Raw genomic sequence first — 21287 nt, 5'->3', positions numbered from 1 at the left:
CATGAGCCCGAGATCTAATTTAAAATTTTCAGGCCATTCTCCAAAATTTCAAAATGCGCCTTAGGGCCAGCCGAGGCTTAATCCGGCACTGGTAAAAACCTATCTCTTCCATCAAAATTAACCAAATCAAATCGGATTTTTAATATGTTGTACTTATGGATATTACTCACAGCTTCTAGGAAATGAAATTGCGAGAAAAAAATCGAGAGAGAAAATAAAAATAAATAAAAAGTTCAAGTGGGTGTGGCTCTGCCCACAAGGGGCGTGGGATGCCCCTCATACAAAAAGACAACTAGACGATGATATCTAGCTTGTGTCCAAGCTTAATCAAGATCGCATCAAATGTCACGGAGCTATGCTCTGGAGAGAGTCACAAACAGACAGACAGACAGACAGACAGACATACAGACAGACACAGACACAACGAAAATAGTGGTCACTGCTGGCACCCGCGAACCAATAAAATACGTGGCATTACTTTTTGTGTACCGCTCATATACCCTCACCTTTTGACCACTTTCTTTTACACCATTGAACATACTGTGGAGAGAGAGAGAGAGACAGAGAGAGAGAGAGACAGAGAGACAGAGAGACAGAGAGACAGAGAGACAGAGAGACAGAGAGACAGCTATATAGATATGGTTGTTCTGATACTTGCAGAGTATCATGCCGCAGTACAATGAAAAAACAAAAATGTCTCACTAACCTCTCTGATCACAAATAATTTGAAATTGGCTGTATCTTTCTTGGCAGTTTTTTTTTTTTGTGTTCTGAATGTAATAGTCCTTCAGGTACTATGAAGTTGCCAATTCAGTATTATCAATCTGTTACATCCTTGTTCTGAAATCTCTATGTGCTCTTTCATCTGGAACACAGGTCCTGGAGATGCGTCTGGTGCTGCAAGACAGTCGACTTCACATTCCACTGGAAGTGCAAGGCAGAACTGCTTCACTGCCCAGACTTGTGCCTGATATCCAGGTATGGAGAGATTATCCGTCTGTCACCTTCATCATTCGTGGGTATCTCTCTCTCTCTCTCTCTCTCTCTCTCTCTCTCTCTCTCTCTCTCTCTCTCTCTCTCTCTCTCTCTCTCTCTCTCTCTCTCTCTCTCTCTCTCTCTCTCTCTCTCTCTCTCTCTCTCTCTCTCTCTCTCTCTCTCTCTCTCTCTCTCTCTCTCTCTCTCTCTCTCTCTCTCTCTCTCTCTCTCTCTCTCTCTCTCTCTCTCTCTCTCTCTCTCTCTCTCTCTCTCTCTCTCTCTCTCTCTCTCTCTCTCTCTCTCTCTCTCTCTCTCTCTCTCTCTCTCTCTCTCTCTCTCTCTCTCTCTCTCTCTCTCTCTCTCTCTCTCTCTCTCTCTCTCTCTCTCTCTCTCTCTCTCTCTCTCTCTCTCTCTCTCTCTCTCTCTCTCTCTCTCTCTCTCTCTCTCTCTCTCTCTCTCTCTCTCTCTCTCTCTCTCTCTCTCTCTCTCTCTCTCTCTCTCTCTCTCTCTCTCTCTCTCTCTCTCTCTCTCTCTCTCTCTCTCTCTCTCTCTCTCTCTCTCTCTCTCTCTCTCTCTCTCTCTCTCTCTCTCTCTCTCTCTCTCTCTCCCAAAATAAATTGCAGAAACTGCCTTCTGGCTTACATCAATTATGTGGGCCCAGCTATGCCACATATGCAATGCCCTCTCCACTCTGGTTGATCACGGCAGGGATTTATAATTTGGCCACAGAACTGACATAAAATAAATTACCCGACTCTTTGAATGTTTGATCTTGTTGAAGTCATCATGATGATTAAACAACCGTTAAAATGGCATGTCCGACATCCAAGTGCAGATGTTTGTTCCAGAGTTAGGTTTTATATTCATGTGCTCACTCAGTGTCGTGATTGACAGAAGGCCGTGTGAAATTTGACAGCTGGAGACATGAACTATGCGACTTCAAAGCGTAATGAGCAAAGACTTTTGGTTACCGATTGACTCAGCTGCTGATTGAGTAGGTGCTGAAACGGATGTTTTGTTGAGTCAGTGGGGTTAGAGAGCTGGATTTAAAAGCATACGTTGTTTCACCCTTTCCAATTGACACACTCAGCCTGACCTGTTATTAATTCCCACAAAAATGGAGCAATGTTCCGTCGGTTTTGTCAAGCTTTCCATTTATCGAGACATTATGTGTTTTGCGTTCTTTTGCACACAAGCGTTTCAATTGCATTCAAAAATGTTAAATTTGATGAGTTTTATCACCTTAAACACATCTATATTTATTTATTTGTTCATGCTTGTGCCGGATAATGCTCCAGGTATGGACAATTTGGATGCTCATTCTTGAGTAATGAAATGTGAAAGATTTCTGAGCAAATTAGAAAACGCTTGACATTCGCTGCACAAAAATCGTCACCTGTAACGATATTAAATGCAATATTTGCAATCAGGGAGGGGTGGAATTTTCAGAGGTGGGGATTTACCCCCAAATTCCAGGAATTTCTTTGAGTCCATACAGACAAGTGCAAGTTACAAAGCCGAATAGAGGGCTGGCAGGATAGCCTAGAGGTATGCACACTTGCCTCCGAGCTGTCTACTCTGGGTTCACATCCTGACACAGCTCGAAAACTGCAATCTTGGTGTTTCGTATGCAGACAGGACAATTCATCAGTGTCTGTGCTGTCGCTCAGAAGGGTGCTGAACTTATTGTCCCATCTGCCGGCATTAGTTGTTTGACATTAAAAGAAGAGTAAGTGAACTATCACCGGCACCTTGGAGAAATTCCAAATTTCTGCTCTAATCTACAGGGGGCACTGCCAAGTGCTGCATACAAAAGAAGAAGTCGAATAGAAACTTCTTCAGTCACTTCCGTCCCCACAATGTATCATCATATTTTCTCCCACCTCTTTCCTTACCCTCACACGTGGTGGCTTTCTGGCGATGCGGTGTATCTTCTGCAGAAAAGCCAGCCAGTTGATCAGCAAACCCTGCTTTCGGTACGTATACAAATACGCATAGATGGATACACGAGCACAGATTACACTGTACTTATATTACCTTCCAATTTGATTTCTAAAGTAAACGGTTAATTTTCAGCATGTCTCTAACATGCTTCTAAAATAATGGTTCACAATGTGAGCATGACACATTCTGTATATAATTCGCGATAGTGATTAGTTTTGTCACCGGCCCCTTCGACAAAGTCGGAGACGGGGGCATTAAAATGAGCTAACTCCAACCGACCGATCATCCGTCCACGTACTTTTGTGTACCTGATATTTCAAAAAACCGTTGAACATTTAGCTTTCATATTGCACAGATCTATTCCTCATCCCAAATAGAGTACCTAGAGCCAGGGACTGAGCTCATTGTTTTCCAAGTCTTGCTGTTAAAATCCTTGGAACATTGGAACGTCTACGGTTTGGGGAATTATAAATCAGTATCGGGCAATTGAAGCTACATATCTGCATCTGCTTCCAAACATGAAGAATACTGAGTTTTTCATAAATCATACTTGCATAGTGAGACTGACTATGGGGTGCCAAGTAATGTTTTGAATAGATTTTTTTTTAAAAACAATGGATGATCTCATGCTAGGTCATCTACATGCTCTGTATGCGAGGTAGGAAGGTAAATGGATAAATGGAAAACGGAGAGAGAAGAAAACAAACAGAAAGAAAGGGTGGAAAAGCTAAGCAGGTATGACATTCACCATCCCGATTTCGCCCGATCTCGTCTGATCCCTTTTTTTTTGTATACATCGTCGAGGCTTGTGGAAGAGTTAGTACACTGAATGTATCAGGATGTAACAGGCAAAAACAGGACGCAAAACAAGCATGCATTGGGGTGGACACTTTTGACAGAGCGGATACATCAGGTGGACAAGATAGATGCAGAAGGAAACTCCAAGGAGGGAAAACTGGAAAATTGGAAGGAGGATGGATTTGGGTGGGATTAATGAGGGAAGGAAATATCATGGTTTTGGATTGGGGACGATTTGAGATGATGGTTGAAGACATGGAAGAAAGAATGAGATTGAAGAGGATGTGGTAGTTGGTTCCACAGGTGAGAAAAAACGAGGTACAAATGAGTGGAGGTGAGCAGCGATCCTGGATTTAGGTAGTTTCATCAAAAGGAGGTTGTTTGATGAGTCGAAGCAGCATGCCCAAGGTGGAGTGACCTCATCTGAAACCAAATTGGTCATCTGAGATGAGGTTGTTTAAGAAAAGGAAGGATTTCTTATCAACTGCGATTATGTATTTCATGACCTTGCTGATGATTGGAAATAATCCGAGTGGTCTGAAGTTGAGGGGATCAGTCTTTGCACCTTTTTTATGTTGTGCAGTGATGTTGGTGGATTTCCAAGCAGATGGAAGATGACCAAGGGCAAATGACAGGTAAAAAAAAGGTCAGAGAGGATGTTCAAGAGCAGCAGAGCAGGTTTTAGGACATGTGAGCTGATGCCAACTGGTCCAGTAGCAGAGTTACAGTCGAGGTTTGAAAGAACCTTCTCCACCTTCTCACGTGCAAACGACACAGAGTCCAGGAGTAGTTGGGTATGACAGGGAAGGATGGCTACTGAGAGCGAGGGGTTGGTGAAACAAGATTTGGAAGCAAACACAGAAATGAGACATTCAGCCTTCTCTCGAGTGTTGTCGGCTGTGTTGTCATTTGAAGAGAGGGAAGAGATGGAAGGGGAGCATACTCCCACATCCAGACTTACCAAGGCACCACCTAGTTTTTGAGGAGAGAGACAAGTTTGAAAGTTCATTATTGAGGTTGGACAGGTGTTTTCTGGCTTGTTGTTTTGTTTTCTGGCTTTCCTAAGAGTGAACACACACTTTTTGCGGACTTTTTGGAATGCACTAGCATTGCCTTCGGTCAGATTTGCCATCCAGAAAGAGAAGGGAAGTTGTTTCTGAGCGACTGTCTCAGCACATTATTCATTGTACCATGGGCAGGAAGAAGGGTAGGATAATTGAAATGAGATGGGATGAATCTGTACCTGAGAGAGAGCCAGTTTCTGTGGAAGAATTCCCAGGCTGATAACATCAGGGGCAGTCGATATTGAAGACCACTGCTGAGGAGAAATTGGTGCTTGCAGTCCCTGCCAATCTGCCTGAGTGAAATGCCAGACTCAATGGCATTGAGGCAGCTTTGAGAATATCTGGGGAGGTGTTAACTTTCACAAGCATATCACCAGATGAACCACTGGGAGCAGAGGAAGAGCAGGAGACAATCTTGGAAGCTAAGGAAGTATGGACACAGTACCTGCATGGGAGACCGCTGAGAAAGGTCAGATATTTCAAGCTTTAGTGTAGGCTTGTTGAGACAAATGGCCTCCTCTTGCATCTAAGGTCTTTCTGCACCCTTGTTCAAAGAAAAGGGGATGCATGGCACATATGGGGAGGGAATGAGTTTCAAAGATTCTACCATCTTGCATCGTAAACCCCTCACTCTCAGTACTCATTCTTCCCTGTCATACCCAACTGCTCGTGGACTCTGTGTGTTTTTCACCTGAGAAGGCGGAGAAGGTTCTTTCCATCCTCGACTGTGACTCTGCTAATGGACCAGGCAGCATCAGCTCACGTGTCCTAAAAACCTGCTCTGCTGCTCTTGCACATCCTCTCTCTGCCCTTTTCACCCTGTCATTTGCGCTATGTCTTCTTCCCTCTGCTTGCAAATCTGCCAACATCACTGCACTACATAAAATCGGTGCAAAAATTACTGAAACTAAAGACACATTGTGATACAGGTGGAAGCTTCGAGAGGGGTAAATGGAAAAGGCCATAAGACTGAAAAAAAAAAATTGGCAAATGCTAGTCCTCTTATCGAGTGCTGAATGATGTTAAAAAGCACGTTTCGTCAGAAGAACCCACATCCATCAAGGATACCACCTTTCCAAAGCATTTCTTGAGATCTGATGACATTTTCATGTATCTATCAGATCTCGTGAGAAATCAAAGGAAGTTTTTATGAAATGGAGTAGTATAGTGGCGTTATCAATTTCAAAACAGTATTTTCCTTGTCTCTCAATCCAGCCGAGCCACACTACCAGTCCCATTCGACGCTCGCTATCATTTTTTGGCTCCGTGGAAGCGGAACCAGGTGCAAGCCTGGCAGACTTCTCACTGGACAGAGTGGTCCCAGTGATGATTCAGTCACGTGAACCCTCACCAGCTAGTTCTGTAAGCAGTTTTGGAGAGGGGAAAGTGTGGGAGCAAGCAAGAAGTCCAACAGAAATACTAAGTGGTATGTATTTGCTTTACTTTTATCACTCTAGTGATGTCAACTCAGATAAAATTTATGCACGTGTCTCTACCTGTGATTATTTGTCTAATTTTAATTTTTTTAAACATTGCTTACTGCCTTAAAACCTTCTTACCACCTTCGCTCAGCACCTTATACACCTTAAAACTCTAATCTCATGGTCTCCGGCAAGGTCGCTGGTGGTGTATATCCAAACATCACTCAAGGCAGAAAAACACCAGCAACAGAGTGTGGAAATGGTTGTTGCAAAATAAATTAACACAAGGATGGGACAGAACAGAATGATTAGGAAGCTGTCAGCTAAAGAATATTGTGAATCAACCAGGCCATCAATGGCTGTGTAAGAAGTTTCTGGTTCTTGATGCCCATCCTTCCTCTGAAGATGAATGTCAGTTGTCCAAGAAAAACAAACACTGGGTCTCAAATCTTGACCCAGCAGACGAGTCACCAAAAGTGACCAGTCCTGCTCAGGAATTTCAACGCTTTAATTGGTGATTGATTAGATTAACCGGCATCTTCAGGCTTTTGAATCTGACACGTGGAACAGCAATGTAAGGGAAGGATTTCAGTCACCGGTCACACTAACCTTGGTGCACACAAATAAGAACGTGGCTTCTATCCAGAACCAGATTGGGGTGCAGATCTTTCAAGTGGAGACTGCATGTTGATCTCGAACATCTGTTAATGGAAATGCATTGATAGTCGACCTTCCGAACTTGCAGTCAAATATATTCAATACAAATACAGACATTTTGGAAGGTGTAGTCCGTGATGACATTGCTTTCCCTTCCTATCTCCATATGATTTTAGAGATTGTTGGAATTATTCAGATCTGATACAGTACTTGTATTATTTTTGTCCCAACTTCTTCTTTCTTTCTTTCTCGTCTCACATTGCTGTTTCTCTCTCCTCCCCTCTTCTCTCTCTCTCTCTCTCTCTCTCTCTCTCTCTCTCTCTCTCTCTCTCTCTCTCTCTCTCTCTCTCTCTCTCTCTTCTCTCTCTCTCTCTCTCTCTCTCTTCTCTCTTCTCTTCTCTCTCTCTCTCTCTCTCTCTCTCTCTCTCTCTCTCTCTCTCTCTCTCTCTCTCTCTCTCTCTCTCTCTCTGTCTGTCTGTCTGTCTGTCTGTCTGTCTGTCTGTCTGCCTGCCTGCCTGTCTCTCTCTCTCCATCAGGTTCTCAACCAGAGCCATTTTTTGAAGCTGGGCCACAGCTCGGTACAGAACGGAGTCGAACCACGCGCAGGAGGAGTTTTGCACATCTGGAGAGTTTTGGAAAACCAAGAAGTCGGAGTCCACGCTCTTTTCCAGGCAAAAGTCATTGGAAATGCTCCCCCAGCTCGAGCATTGTGTGTGGGAAGCAGGTGTGTTGTTTTCATCATTGTCATTATTTGTGACAAGAGATACTCTCGAGAATTGGTGTTGGGGCGACAATTTCATAATCACGTGAATTCTTTCACTCCAATATTCTGGAAGAGTTGCTTAGCCATGCTCAATTTCAATGTCCAATATCATTATCTCATACAACTCTATTGCTTCACTACAGTAACACAAGTTCGTGACCTTGTATTGTTGCACATGCCTGCTGGGAAACTTCATTTAAAGGAGGATAAAACATTTTTTTTCAGTGCTTGCTTGTAATCGTGAACCGTCCATCACAAAGAGTACACACCATTTGGCTATTCCTGAGCGCAAAAGATTAGACTTTTAAAACTTAATCCTACATCACTATCCACATCATCCCTTTTGGTAATTTCCCATGAGATCTCGTCAAAAATCTTGTCGGCTTTCTATCAGACGTCTTGAGAAATGTGGAGGGTGTTTTTTTTATATATGTCACGAGATTATTGATTGCCTCTTGTTGTTATGTTCTTCCATGAGCCTCGATGCCTGTATTCAAACAACAACAACAACAACAACAACAACAACAACAACAACAAAAAGGCATTTCAATTTGCCTCGACAAGCACTCAACCTAGAATTGACTTGCAATTTTGAGATCCGCGTTTGTCTCAGCAACATGCTCTGCATCTTCGGACTGGTCCAGTCGAGTCAACCGCTTGGCAGAATATGTCTGTCAAGCTATAGCATGGCAAACCTTCAATCAACAGGTAACCTGTTTACTTCTTATTGGCCTGCAAGAATCTAGTGGCCTGCATGTAATTTGGCGGGTGGTCAGGAAGCATTTAACAGTAATAAAAGGTTTAATTCAAGACACCTGAATCAGGAGAATCGGGTGGCAAGGGAGATCATGGCAGCATCAAAGACCAGACAGCTGGGAAAACAGACCCACAGAGGAAGTCATCTGGAATACATTGATCCGTCAATTTATTTCTCGTCCCAATATGACAATCACTCGTATTATCAGGATCCAGATGAGAAACACCTTTTTAACAGCTGCTTGCTGCCATCAGATGTACCCCCTTTCTCTACAGGTATGTGAGGTAGCGATTTCATGGCCATTTTGATCTTTAGGCACAAGTTCAGTTGTAAAAGAATAAAAAGAGAGAGATAGAGCAAGAGGTTAATGGAAGCAAATGTTGAGAATGAAGGAGTCTTGTAAAGGAAAGGAAAATATATTGTGTGTTGAATCCCTGAACTTGGAGGAGTCCACCAACACCATTTCAGGAGTTGAAGTAACTCTGTTGATTATGTATGGCATGTTTTGTTTAATGAAAAAATGCCTGTAAAATGGAGACGTGCGTTGTTTATACACCAAGAAAAATGGGGATTCAATTATGAGCCCATGCAATTATTGTGGTTCCCGAAAAGTGGACTTGTGTGTTTTTGTTTTTTTTTTATTTTGGGCCTTCAGTTGGTTTATGTAGACTACCAAGAACACCCTGAGTACATTAACATGATTATTTTCGTAATTTACAACCCAAGCTGGTGTTTTCCTTTTTTGCACAATTACATCAGAGTATCCAACTTACTCGGCCTTTATCCAAAGGATCCCTCTGGTTTAGATGTTCAGGATACTGAACATTATAGCTATGACTAAGGAGGTTGTACAGGTGGTTTGGAAAGTAAAGTGGGTTGGGCGAGGGGGAAGAACCTTGCCAATATTACTCTATTTTGGGGATTTTTTTTTTCAAATCTGAAACTCATCTCTGGTTTTTTTGTCTTGCATGTGATCTTTAGTACTTCACCCTTGGCAAGTATGATGTCTAACCGAGACCCATAGTGATGTAAAACGTTATCAGGGTCAGCCGCATATGATTCACACAGATGATCTGCAAGGGTTCTCACCAGCTAAGACAAGTGGAGCTTAGTGGAAACACGTAACACCTTCCGGGTAAGGAAGAACCACACAATAGCAAGCGCATTTGCCAGAAGTCAAATTGGAAACTTTTTGCAGCCTGCACTTTAACTACAGCTCAGGGTTAGTGTGGTGGAAGCGAGTCCTTTCACGGATCGAAATTCAAAATGATCGGTCACATCCAGTGTACACGGGGTCATGCGGTGCCAGACAGAAAACACGGCATCTGGGACTGCTAAAAATATAATTGTTCAGCAGCTACTTTAGATCAACTCAATTAAAAGCCATGGCTTTCCTTCGTGATCTTGCCCCCAATGGAATAAAGCAGCTGTTGGTGGTTGAGACCCTTGGCTGAACCAGGGAAGTGGTGCATTTGGGTGTAACAGGTGCAAAGCCCCTCTAGTTACCAGTGGACTATTACAATGATCATGGAAGTCAGTTGACGCAAATGACACAAACGGAGACCTCACACAAATTATTTGAGTCAGTCAAATTTGTACACCATGGAAGTGCGCCATCTACTCAATCTGCATGCATCCAATGAATTTGCTACTTGTCCCCACAGGCCTCACTCCTGCATGGTGGTAGCGCCGGCAAAAGCCGAAGTCCGAGTCCAGGATTCCCCTCACCCAACACCAGCCCGCAGCGAGTTCAACGTCAGCTGCCTGCAACACCAAGCATGCCACGTCCCAATGTGCTTGTGTCTGCGCCACACCAGGTCTCTCCACCAAGGCGTATCTGCTCGATGGTCTTTGAGGGACACGAGTGGGGTAGAGAGACGATTGATGTTCGGCGCCGCAGCTCCCACGCTCTCAGTACGTCAATGCATCATGCCTCGGACCCATATCTCGGGCTCCCACCTCCTGCTCACGAAGTTTCCTCAATGCTCTGTGAGCTCGCGGCTGCAGGTCCCACAGGGGTTCCGAACGGGAGAGCCGGAGAAAGGCCGGGCAGCCGGCAGGACAGCAGCTCCAGTGACTGGTGCTAGATGAAAACTTGAATCTGAAAATCATAATGGGTCCTCCTGGTCCTTTGGCCAAATGATCTTCCCCCGAGAGAGCATTTTTTTTAGCTTCATGGGGCTGAGTTGACTCATTACCACTGAGTGACTGTTTGATATGTTTTGAACTGAATTTGGGGAATGTAAATAGTTGGTGAGGATGTGGGGAGGGGTAGTAGTGTGACCTGGCTCATTTCCTTGCTGATGTTGGAAATGTGTATTTTCAATCCTAGTTGGTTCCTTGTTTTGTGCAGATGGACTGTTCGAATCTTTTCCCCAAAATCCTTTCACTTTTTATCATCCTCTAATGCTCCTACCGCCAGTTTGTCTGGCACAACCGTTCACTTCCGATGATTTTCAAATCGGAATGTAATCTGCCCATGCCTTGGAGATCGAGCGGTCAATCATCTCTGGAAGGTTTTCTTTCTTTCTTTTGAATCACCAGCTCGATATGCCAGTATTATTATGGCAAATGGCGACGTTGTGTTCATTATTGCATAACCTGTGATAATATAATGCAGAATTAGTTATTTTATTGGACCCTGCATTGCACTTCCCCCAAATTGAATATCCAATTTTAACTTCCACCTGAATGCAAATCATTACCCATAATCCCAACTGGAATTTTTGAAAATCCGATGGAGTTTTTTATTTTATTTTAACGTGGGTGTACACTCTGTCCCTTATAGATCATCGATCGATCATGCGACACGATGGTGATTTAGTTAGGGAATCTGACATGCAACAAGGCAAACATCACGTGATCAGGTACACAGATATATGGAAACACCTGGGCATTATCAGGGAGTTTACGGTGTGGTGCATTTTCGACGTGTTATTTATCATCCACCCGAGTCACACTGGTCACGTGCAACACGGTACCAATTTTCACAATTTTGTTTCTCGTACATTATTATTATTACTATTGTTTTTATTATTATTACACATCTGGAGTCAGTGAAAAATCGTGTAATGGTTATCAACGCACTAAAGCAACAGCATTGCAAGTAACAAGCGTCACCTTGACATTGGCCTTTCCCTGTAGCAGTAACCTCGTATGTACGTTCCTTAAGATGATGATGATGATGATGGACATAACGTAACAATAAAATTCGTCATCTTGGATCACATCCCCCATGGACACTTCGTGACTTGTATCACGTCTCCCTGCGGACACTCGTGGATCATGATCCCCTGCAGACTCTGGGTCATGGTAGATCACGTCTCCCCTTCCCCCGCTGATGACACTCTGGGACGTTGTCGCTCCAGTACATCTTGGATCACGTACACTTGAGACGTGGTGGATGATGTCCCCCCCCCCACTCCTCTCCCCGTGGGACTCTCCGGGACATGGTGGATCATGGCCTCCCCCCTCCCCCCATTCCCCTTTGGAAAAAATCCTATATCATGTAATTTCTCTTTTTTTCCAGGAAACGTGGATTTTAGCGCACGTCTTCTCTCCTTTTTAATATTTTGTATCTTACTTCGTGCCGATGAATGTTAAAGCATTTCAGAAGTTTTGAGAATGGACCAAGTTATGTGACTCGGGAAGCCGGATTGAGATTTTGTTAAACTTGAATCGTTCTCTTTTGGGAACAGGCAAAAGTTCCTTTGTTTTTGTTGTTTGTTTCTATCCTGGGAACTGTTCCCGTTGGACTTCATAAACGATCAAAACAGGTATATATATATATATATATATATATATATATATATATATATATATATATATATATATATATATATATATATATATATATATATATATATATATATATATATATATATATATATATATATCAATTTCAGGCAATTTTGTGCCATTTTAGATGCAAAAGAACTGAGAAAGGTCCTTCCCTGTGCATGAAGGCCAATAGTACAGATGTGTGTGTAACGCGAAACCCGCACCTCGTCAGGTGACTACGAGCTTCCCATGATGGGTCTCCGTGTTGAGCGAGGAGGTGAAGAGCTGCCATGCACGGTGCAGGACTTCACTATCCGTCTGCATGCGAGATGGATGACCTAATTGCATGGCCTGTTCCGGCAGCGTTTGGTTTAATAAATGAGGTCTTTTGATCCGACCTCGAATGTACTTCAGTTTTGGAATGGTATTTCCGTCCCTGTAAGTCAAACAGTTATATTTTTTCCTCATTCTTCCTTCTACCATCAGCACGTCATTGATTACACTCCTTTCCCACCACCTGTAATGCCACTCCAGACATCATCATGACCTACCGCCTCTCAAGCTCCGTACGAGCGGCTGCAGAGGAGGAAAAAGTGGGAGGAGGGTTGAAAAGCTGAAGGCGAGGCCAGGGCGAGCAAACCGTGAATTGAGCACTTCATGGGTGTTTGTCTTTTCGTTCGATTTGCTTCCCTTACCTGATTATAAACTCTTCTCGCTTGCCACTCCTGTGAACCGTGCCAAATATGACCTCACGCACCTCCTGGAGGAATGTTGTCCTGCTGTCCACCCTCTTGGTGGCACCGTTCGCAGGCCACCCCGTGGAGGCTCGACACAGTCGTCTTTCACCCAACAGCGTCGAAGTGGATGGTGGATCGGGGTCAACTCCAGGTGAGGGTCGTACATGATTAGCTCGTGCAAGGCTAACCCTCTGCATGTTGGCATGGATCCTCTGACATTGAGTTTTTGCTAGTTATCTGGCTGGGGCGGACATATGGGAAAGTATTCGCTGCGTGCTTTACTTGATCGCTGAAAGCCCCTGCAGATAAAAATACATATCGCCAATATCATAGTCACGACCTTTCCTTTGTAATTACGTCTAATATTAAATCGCACGTTTCGAGTTTTCACGTTATATTTGTTCGAAAGTCCAGTTGTTTAATATGGGGTATTTATAAGTGCATTATATGTTATGTAAACCATGTATGAGCTGGAACTGAAATGGAGGAGAGAACTCGTGCTTTGCGAGGTCATTGAGAACCGTGAGTAAGGGTCACACAGGAGGGCTGATCCAGGTTGGTGCTGGAGCTTCTTGAAAGGTCCCATGACTGCAATTTAATTATTTTTCATGGAGGTTGAGGGGTCTGACCTGTTGAGCGAAGAAGAAGCTTAAATAGATGTTGGTTGTTATGTCATAACTCATAAGCGTCCCATGGCCATATTTAATTGTATGATTTGTGTGATCAGAAAACCACCGAAGGCTTACTGATTGCAAAGCATGCAACTCAGGTGGAGCTTGCACTGCGATTCTTCTTCTACGTCTTTAATGACAAATGATTATTCCTACGTTATTGTGTGGTTAGCTGGGAGAAGTTGTGGCCCAAGTCTTTCACGAACCGGCTGGTTAGGCCTGACGTTCGACTGAGGTTCAGGCAGGAGTTTGTAATTTGTTCAGTATGCCTGCGATAACTCACCTCATCATCGTGAAGGACATCGTGGAATATTTAATATCCCATAATGTCGGAAGACGGGATGCCGAGTTTAACGTCCATACAACAGACGGTACACATACATTGAAGAATCACCCTGCCTGTGAAACAGCAGGATAACGGTTCTAGCCTGAGTCAGGATTCGAACCCAGACTAGACAGCTTGGAGGCAAGTGTATGTACCTCTAGGACATCCTACTAGCACACAGCTTGTACTGCATTAGCTTTATAAGCAAATGTTTCTGGATCTCACACCTCCCCAGAGGACAAGGACAATTTTTTGTAGGCTCGGTGCCACAAGCCAGAAGCCATCACAGTGAAGGGAGCCTTGAATTAATTGGGCCGTTTAGAAAGGACAAGCATGGGTACCCGACTTTGCCCGGTGCTGTTCTAATCCTGTTGGCATTTTGAAGATTTTTTGGGTTTTTTTTTATGGTTTTATGGGGGCCTGAAAACACTTCCCTACACTCACTAAGGAATGGGGTCGGGGATCATTTATTATGACTTTTCACATAGCTACAAAGGCTTAGGCATGATATAGCGATTAAAAAAAAATCAAACTTTTCTTTTTTCAAATATATTGTTGCGAATTCGCGCCCGCCGGCGTGCGAGCGGCCACGTAACTCGAATCGCGGCACGTCGCCCACCGGACGGACAATTCTGTCGTGACCCTCTCGGACTAATGCCAGGAGCTAGTCACGGGTGGGCCTTTCGGCCTCACCACGATCGTGCCAATCGGCCCCGCGCGTGGGATAGGGTTGTTTGCCAAACTCGACCTAACTAAGTACCCACGCGGAGGGTAGACCGGGCGATCGCACCTCGCCGCAGGTCGACTCCGGACATGGGCCACTTAAGCGACCCGTTCCGTACTAGCGGGATAGCCGAGCGGTGTTATCGTCGACCTCGACGGTTCCGATTAATTATCGGGCGTATTAAGCCCACTACCAACCCTTAACGTGAAGTAAGATGGAGATTCAATGAAAGAAAAGATGAAGCGAAACGGGAAAAACAGTTCAACATAATGCACATTTATTCCGCGGCACACGGAGAGCACACATATACAATTACAACAATTATGCACCAAAAGCAGATGTAACAAAAGAAACACAACAATGCAGATCTACTACCGACTACGCAAGCACACGGCAACACTTACACAGTTTTACTTTACAGACGGTGCCGACAACACATTTAATCAAAAGCAAAAGAAAAGGGCCACCCTCAAAGACAAGGGGACAGACGGGGCCTGTGGGCCGCGAGACCGGGTGGATCCTACCCGTGTCTTTGTGATGAGCCGCAAATGTGGCGACGCGGCGGTGCCCCGACTCCGCGCTCCTTTGCGGGTTTCGTTGGCGCTGCTTGGAGTGGGGTGGGAACGGGGCCCCCTTTTCGCACTATCTCAGCGCGGGGGGGAAAAAGGGGGGAATTGTTGATGCTCTGGAGCAAGAGGATAGATGGCTTGCTTGGGTCCCGCGACGAGCGACTCCACTGCGAGCTCGTCGCCGATCGCCGTCTTCCTTGCCTCGGACCCGAGCTATCCGGTCCCCTCTGCAATTCTCCTCAGCCGACTGCAGCAAATCACCTCGACCGCGCTCCAGGCTCCAGGCTTCCTCTCTCTGCAGCTCCCTGACAGACCCCGAACCCCGCCAGACTCCGACCTCCGACAGACTGACTCTCCTCCAGACCCGACTTGACTCTTCGCAAACTCGCCTTGACTCTTCTCCAACTGACTGCCTCGAACTCCACACTCTGCCGCTGCCACACTCTGCTCTCCAAAACCGACCTTTTCCGAAACTGACTAAATTCGCCCCGCGCTCGGCGCTTTATAGTCTGGCAGGAGAACCCATATGCAAATTTCTGGATCAGAACGAGCTCGGGGGTGGAGCCACGCTCGCCCATTGGACGGAGAAAAAGGGGCGTGAGTCTCCCCTGATCCTAGAATTTGCATTTATCGATTCTACACCGACGCGCCTGGAGGCGACGCCAAATGCCCCGCGCTTGCTGATTGGACGGATCAGAAGTGGGCGTGTATCATTCCTGATCCAAATTCTCCTCGGTAAGGCCGCACTTTGCACCCGCGGCTCGGCGCGCGTCCCGCACGAGGCCAGGACAGCCTCACGCTCGGTGCCCACAAGCGGTGCGGGAATGGCCGCAGAAGGAGGAGAGGTGAAGGTGGTGGAGGGTTCATTGTGGTGGTTTATGGCCATGGCGACATTTGGAATGGCGTGATGCGATGTTTGCGGGAGCGAGTTGTGAAGGTAAAGGTCGTGGCTCTTGGCGTTGTTGTTGTGAAGCGGCGTTGCGGTTGGTGGTTGTTGTGTGATGGCGGTTGAGACGTGGTTGGTTCAAAATAAAGATAGAACAGAAAAACAACTATCTCAAAGGGTCGCAGCCCGAATGAATCACATTTATTCCCTCTAAACAACGGGTTTGGGGCTAACTACACATGTACTTACAGAGATATCTCACCTACGGGACCTGAATGGTGGTTTGCGAATTTCCTCAACCATAACAATATATATATATATATATATATATATATATATATATATATATATATATATATATATATATATATATATATATATATATATATATAAATATATATATATATATATATATATATATATATATATATATATATATATATATATATATATATATATATATATATATATATATATATATATATATATATATATATATATATATATATATATATATATATATATATATATATATATATATATATATATATATATATATATATATATATATATATATATATATATATATATATATATATATATATATATATATATATATATATATATATATATATTTGTCATAAAACACTTCCCTGCACTCACTGATGAATCTCTGGAAGTTCGACGTAGATCCGTTTCGTCATGCCTGAGAAAAATGGCTCTCTTATTCTTATAGTATAGATAGGCGTGAGTTAAAGAACTTCAGTTCAAAATCAAAAGGCGATTTCAAATTATAATAATGTATTTAGTTTGCAATTACCTCGTTAAAAGCTGTCAGAAACAGTCGCAGAAAGAATGGGATTGGGGAAGAAGAGGGCAGAAAGGAAAACGAGTTTGGGAGGGATGGGTAACGGTGATCTCAAAATTTCAGTGGAAAGAACATGTCCTGCTTTTTTGGTCTTTCAGTAGAATTGGTTAATTTCCCCATTTTTAGCTCACCTGGACTTTATTCCGGTGAGCTTATGTGAACGAGGAGTGTCTGTAGGTAAGTGAGTCAGTCAGTGAGTACATAAACGAAAACACTTCAGTCATTATCACTGGAACCAAACACACGATTTTGATGAAACTTGGCCAAAAAGTTCATATCTGATGCCTAACAAAGGAGTATTGACCACATCAAAATCTGCACTCACTAAAGGGGTCGAAGGGGAGGGGGAGTTGGCCGCCCCCCCCCCCCAAAATAGGTATTTCCTTTCTTCTCCGAAACCCCACGTACAATTTCGATGAAACTTTACCACAACCTTCAGGTTAGGTCAGGGATGGGAGCTTGTGCTGGAGCAGTGCGTAGCTGCTTCCACTTTCCACCAGTACTCCAGGGGCCTCCGTCTGGCCATCCCCCAGGCAGATGCCTGGCCCGTCCCCATCTCCTTGCTGCAATGCTGATCACCCTGCTGCAACCACAAGGCACGTGTTCAGCCCATTGGCCTCCTCCACTCACGAGACTCCCTCGCTGAGAGAATCTGGTGAGCAGGATCAGCATCAGGAAAACGAGCCACATGTCCATACAGCCGCAGCTGACACTCACGGACTACGCAGGTAACAAATCTCATTTGAGTTTCTCTCAGCAACCACTCGTTAGACACAATGTCTGACCAGCGATAGCCAAGGATTCTACGAAGAAACCTCGTACAAAACGAATTAGGAATTAAGTCTCTGTCTCATATCACTGGTCAGAGTCCAAGTCTCACATCCATAGAGCAAGACTGGAAGCACCAAGGACCTGAAGACTCAGACTTTCCATCTCCTGCACAGGTAACGGCAGCGCCACACCGCATAATCCATTGAATCCATGACTCCGCAGGCCCGACACAGACGTCTGTTGACCTCTGGCTCACAGACAGCACAGACATGAAGATCACTGCTAAGGGAAGTGAATCTCTCCGTGACCTCATCATCCTCACCACAAACAGGAACAGACAGGACAGCAGCATCCAAGATATCATTGAAAGCCTGGACCTTAGTTTAGACCCAGGAAATACGTAATCCCAGCGGCTCCGACTCCTCATTCAGCACCTCGAGGGCCCCCAAAAGGATATCCAGAGTATCCGCACAGATGACTGCATCATCTGGGAATTCGAGGTTCGAGACCTTGACATTCCCAATGGATATACCCCAGCTTTATCTCTCCCCAGAATCCAGTCTACTCAAGTGCTGAAAACTGTCGAGGCCAGTACACACCCCTGACAAACTCCAGCAAACACTGGAAATAAGTCGGAGATGGTATCACCACATCTCACAGCACTCTCAGTACCAGAGTACAGTTTAAACATCAGATTGATCAGTTTTTGGTGGCACCGCACGAAGAGGAATAATCCTCCAGTGGGCATCCTGATTCACTGAATTAAATGCTTTACAGAGATCAACATGGGCTGCGAGCAGCCCTGGCCAAAACTCTCATCTGCGTTCGGTGAGGACCAGAAGAGCAAGGTTACGGTCAATCATTGACCTCTTTGGTGTAAAGCCTGACTGCTCTGGGTGCTGGTGCTGAAGGAGATGGTGGTGAACCCTATTGATAATTATCCAAGCAAAGATCTTGGCCAGCACTGAGAGCAGCGTCACCCCTCGGTAGCTGTTGCAGTCTTGGTGATCACCCTTCCCTTTCCAGAGAGGGACAACAAGGCCCCTCTTCCAGTCAGTTGGGATGATGCCTGTGTTCCAGGCAAAGCACAGAACTGCATACAATGACACAAGTACAGCATTTCCACCAGCCTTGTGAAGTTCAGCATGGATGCCCAGGAGCTTTACCCCATTTCAACCGGTTCCCCACAGCCTGTGTTTCCACAAATGAAGGTGAACCACAGTTTATTGGATTGTCAGCAACAGGGATAGTTACACCCCTGACATCCAACTCGACAGATCGTGGATCAGCCTTGTACAGCTGCTCAAAGTAACCGGCACAGTGGCCCTTCACTTCGAACTCCTCTGTCAAGAGCCTCCCACCCTCCGCTCTAACTGCAGTACACCAAGGGATGGGCTTGGATGAACGCAATGCGCAAATTTCCCTGCAAGCAGGACGAGAATCACTTGACCACAGGTGATACTCTACCACCTCACAGATTCCTCGCACATCAGCCTCCTTGTCCACCCGAAGTGCACATCCGTTTTTACACCTTAGGCAGCTCCCTGAACATCTCAGCTCTGCCATTCAGCCTGGCCCTGCAACTGGTCAATGATATCCAGTGTCCCTTGAGAGACAAAATTCTTCTTTGCCCTCCGGTGAGTTCCAACACATCCACCGGCAACATCAAGGACGGTGGTCTGGAAGGCACTCCACAACTCTTCAGGATCCCCCAAAGAATCCAGACCCCCAAACCTCCACTCAGCCGGTACACAAACTCCCCACCTACCCTCTCATCCTAGAGCTTGCCAACATCCAGCCTCGGCTGGGATGGTACCATTCTCCCGAATTTAAGCTGTAACTTCAGAGTTGCTCCAACAAGCCTGTGGTCAGTATTGAGAAACTGAGCACTCCAGTCGACCCTGCAGTTCTGGATCATCCTCCACCGACCATCAATTAGCACATGGTCAATCTCCTTTGCCACACCACCAGTGTTGGAATACAAAGTCCAGCAAGGATCCTGTAGGTGTTGAAACCATCAACCAGCCACAGTAAGTCCATGACTTTTTGCAAAGTCAAGAAAATTAGTGCTCATCTGGTTCACAGTTCCAGTTCCACGGGGACCAATACGTGTCTCATAATCACCCCTTTCAGTGCCAGTCAGTGCAGTGAAATCCCCCAAGACTAGAAAAGCATCTCACCTGGGACACTAATCAACCACCGACTCATGCCTGGCATAGAATGCCTCATTCACAGAAAGATCACTTCCCTCATTTGGAGCATATACAGAGATCAGAGAAATGACACCCAAGAAGTGACAGATCCTCGGTCTCATATGCTCGTTGACCGGTGTTACCTCAATTATCAAGGAAGTCAGCTTATTGGACACAGCTCCAGCGTCCCCTTGGTATGGTAACCATCAGAGCAACCAGACCAGTAGTAGGTGTAACCACCCGTCATGATTTCACCACGATCCGGTCTCCGAACCTCAGAGAGTGCTGCAATACCGACGTCCAAACATTGGAGCTCAGGTGATAACAGAGACAGGTGATCATCCTCTCTTAGTGATAGGATATTCCAGGGACCCACCCAAAGTGACTGCCTCAGGTTAACCTGACGAGTCCCCTGTCTTGTGGATGACACCTCAGTACCACCCCGGCACACACCACCGCAATCAGACCCAGGAAAGTTACCCCATGTTTTCCTCCTTTCATGAAAGAATAAGTGTCCCAATGGCTTTTCCCCAAACCCATCATCCGGTGAACTGCCCTGCGAAGGTCAGCTGCACAGGAGGTACTCCCACAGAGTGGTTTCTTTGCGGTTTTTTGCGTTTTTGTGTGTTTTAGGGAATGAAGTGTTTTGTGGTGGCTGGAGTGCAAATCCTGCCACCCACCTCTGATAAAAAAGTAATCCAACTGCAGGAGGACGTCCACAGACACAGTTGGGCACCAGATATGGATGGCCGTTGGCTCACAAGGAGCTCCTCCACCCTTTGACAGGTTTTGTTTTTAATTCTGCTGGGTGTCCATATCCAGACACCCTCCTTGCCAGGAAGCCTGGTGGGGGAGATGGTTTATTCACCAACAACCCGACCATGGAACAGGTTAGTACAGGTTTACATGGTACCGGTAGCAAACCACAGATCTCATCTGGCCTGATTTGACAATTGCCTTTGTGCAAGTAACATAAACATATTTGTTATTTAATAATATGAGTTCCCTTAAAAGGAAATTCATTACAGGAGCTACAAGAGTACTGGATACATCAAGTGGTGCAATGGTTGCCAACCTATTGTTTGTCCATGCTCTTTGCTTTGTAAATATCCAGCATCAAAAAAAAAGAGCACATGTTTGTTTTTATTTTGTCTTTGGTCTGACTGTGCCTCATTCAGGTTTGAACCACTGACCTCCCAGACTCACAACATACACTCTAACCATTTACACTACTGAGGCTGATAAATGCTTATAATAATTTAAATTATCGAAACATTGGCCTACATATTACCAAAATAAACATTTTTGGAGTAAAGGAGAAGGGTGGAGAGGAGAGGGGTTCACACACCATGGGACCAAGCCTGGATGCTGTGGATATGCAACAA

General features: G+C 45.0%; 2 protein-coding genes across 5 annotated transcripts in view; both read left to right on the top strand.

Annotated features, from left to right (window-relative positions):
- Positions 1-11608, top strand: part of LOC147012762 (voltage-dependent P/Q-type calcium channel subunit alpha-1A-like) — a gene marked incomplete at its 5' end in the record, with an annotated part of 328227 nt that extends 316619 nt beyond the window's left edge. The window contains 5 exons of the mRNA XM_085853452.1: positions 877-978; positions 2916-2951; positions 5997-6207; positions 7396-7583; positions 10044-11608. Of these exons, the coding sequence (XP_085709578.1) occupies positions 877-978; positions 2916-2951; positions 5997-6207; positions 7396-7583; positions 10044-10466 (960 nt within the window). The remainder of the gene's footprint in view (positions 1-876; positions 979-2915; positions 2952-5996; positions 6208-7395; positions 7584-10043) is intronic.
- Positions 11609-12775: 1167 nt separating this feature from the next.
- Positions 12776-21287, top strand: part of LOC147012760 (uncharacterized) — a 345711-nt gene continuing 337199 nt past the window's right edge. For 3 of the 4 annotated variants that reach the window (XM_085853917.1, XM_085853918.1, XM_085853915.1), the window contains exon 1: positions 12781-13047. In XM_085853917.1, coding sequence (XP_085710043.1) covers positions 12903-13047 — 145 coding nt within the window. In that variant the 5' untranslated portion in view covers positions 12781-12902. Of the gene's footprint in view, positions 13048-21287 lie in introns of all 4 variants that reach the window. The other variant, XM_085853922.1, reaches the window with a different exon arrangement.

Source organism: Eptatretus burgeri, chromosome 14 (genome assembly GCF_056783735.1).
Source record: "Eptatretus burgeri isolate ZD-2024b chromosome 14, Ebu_testis_v1, whole genome shotgun sequence".
NCBI classification, from domain to species: domain Eukaryota; kingdom Metazoa; phylum Chordata; class Myxini; order Myxiniformes; family Myxinidae; genus Eptatretus; species Eptatretus burgeri.
Note: the sequence above shows the minus strand (reverse complement) of the source record. Positions and strands in the feature narration are given on the sequence as shown.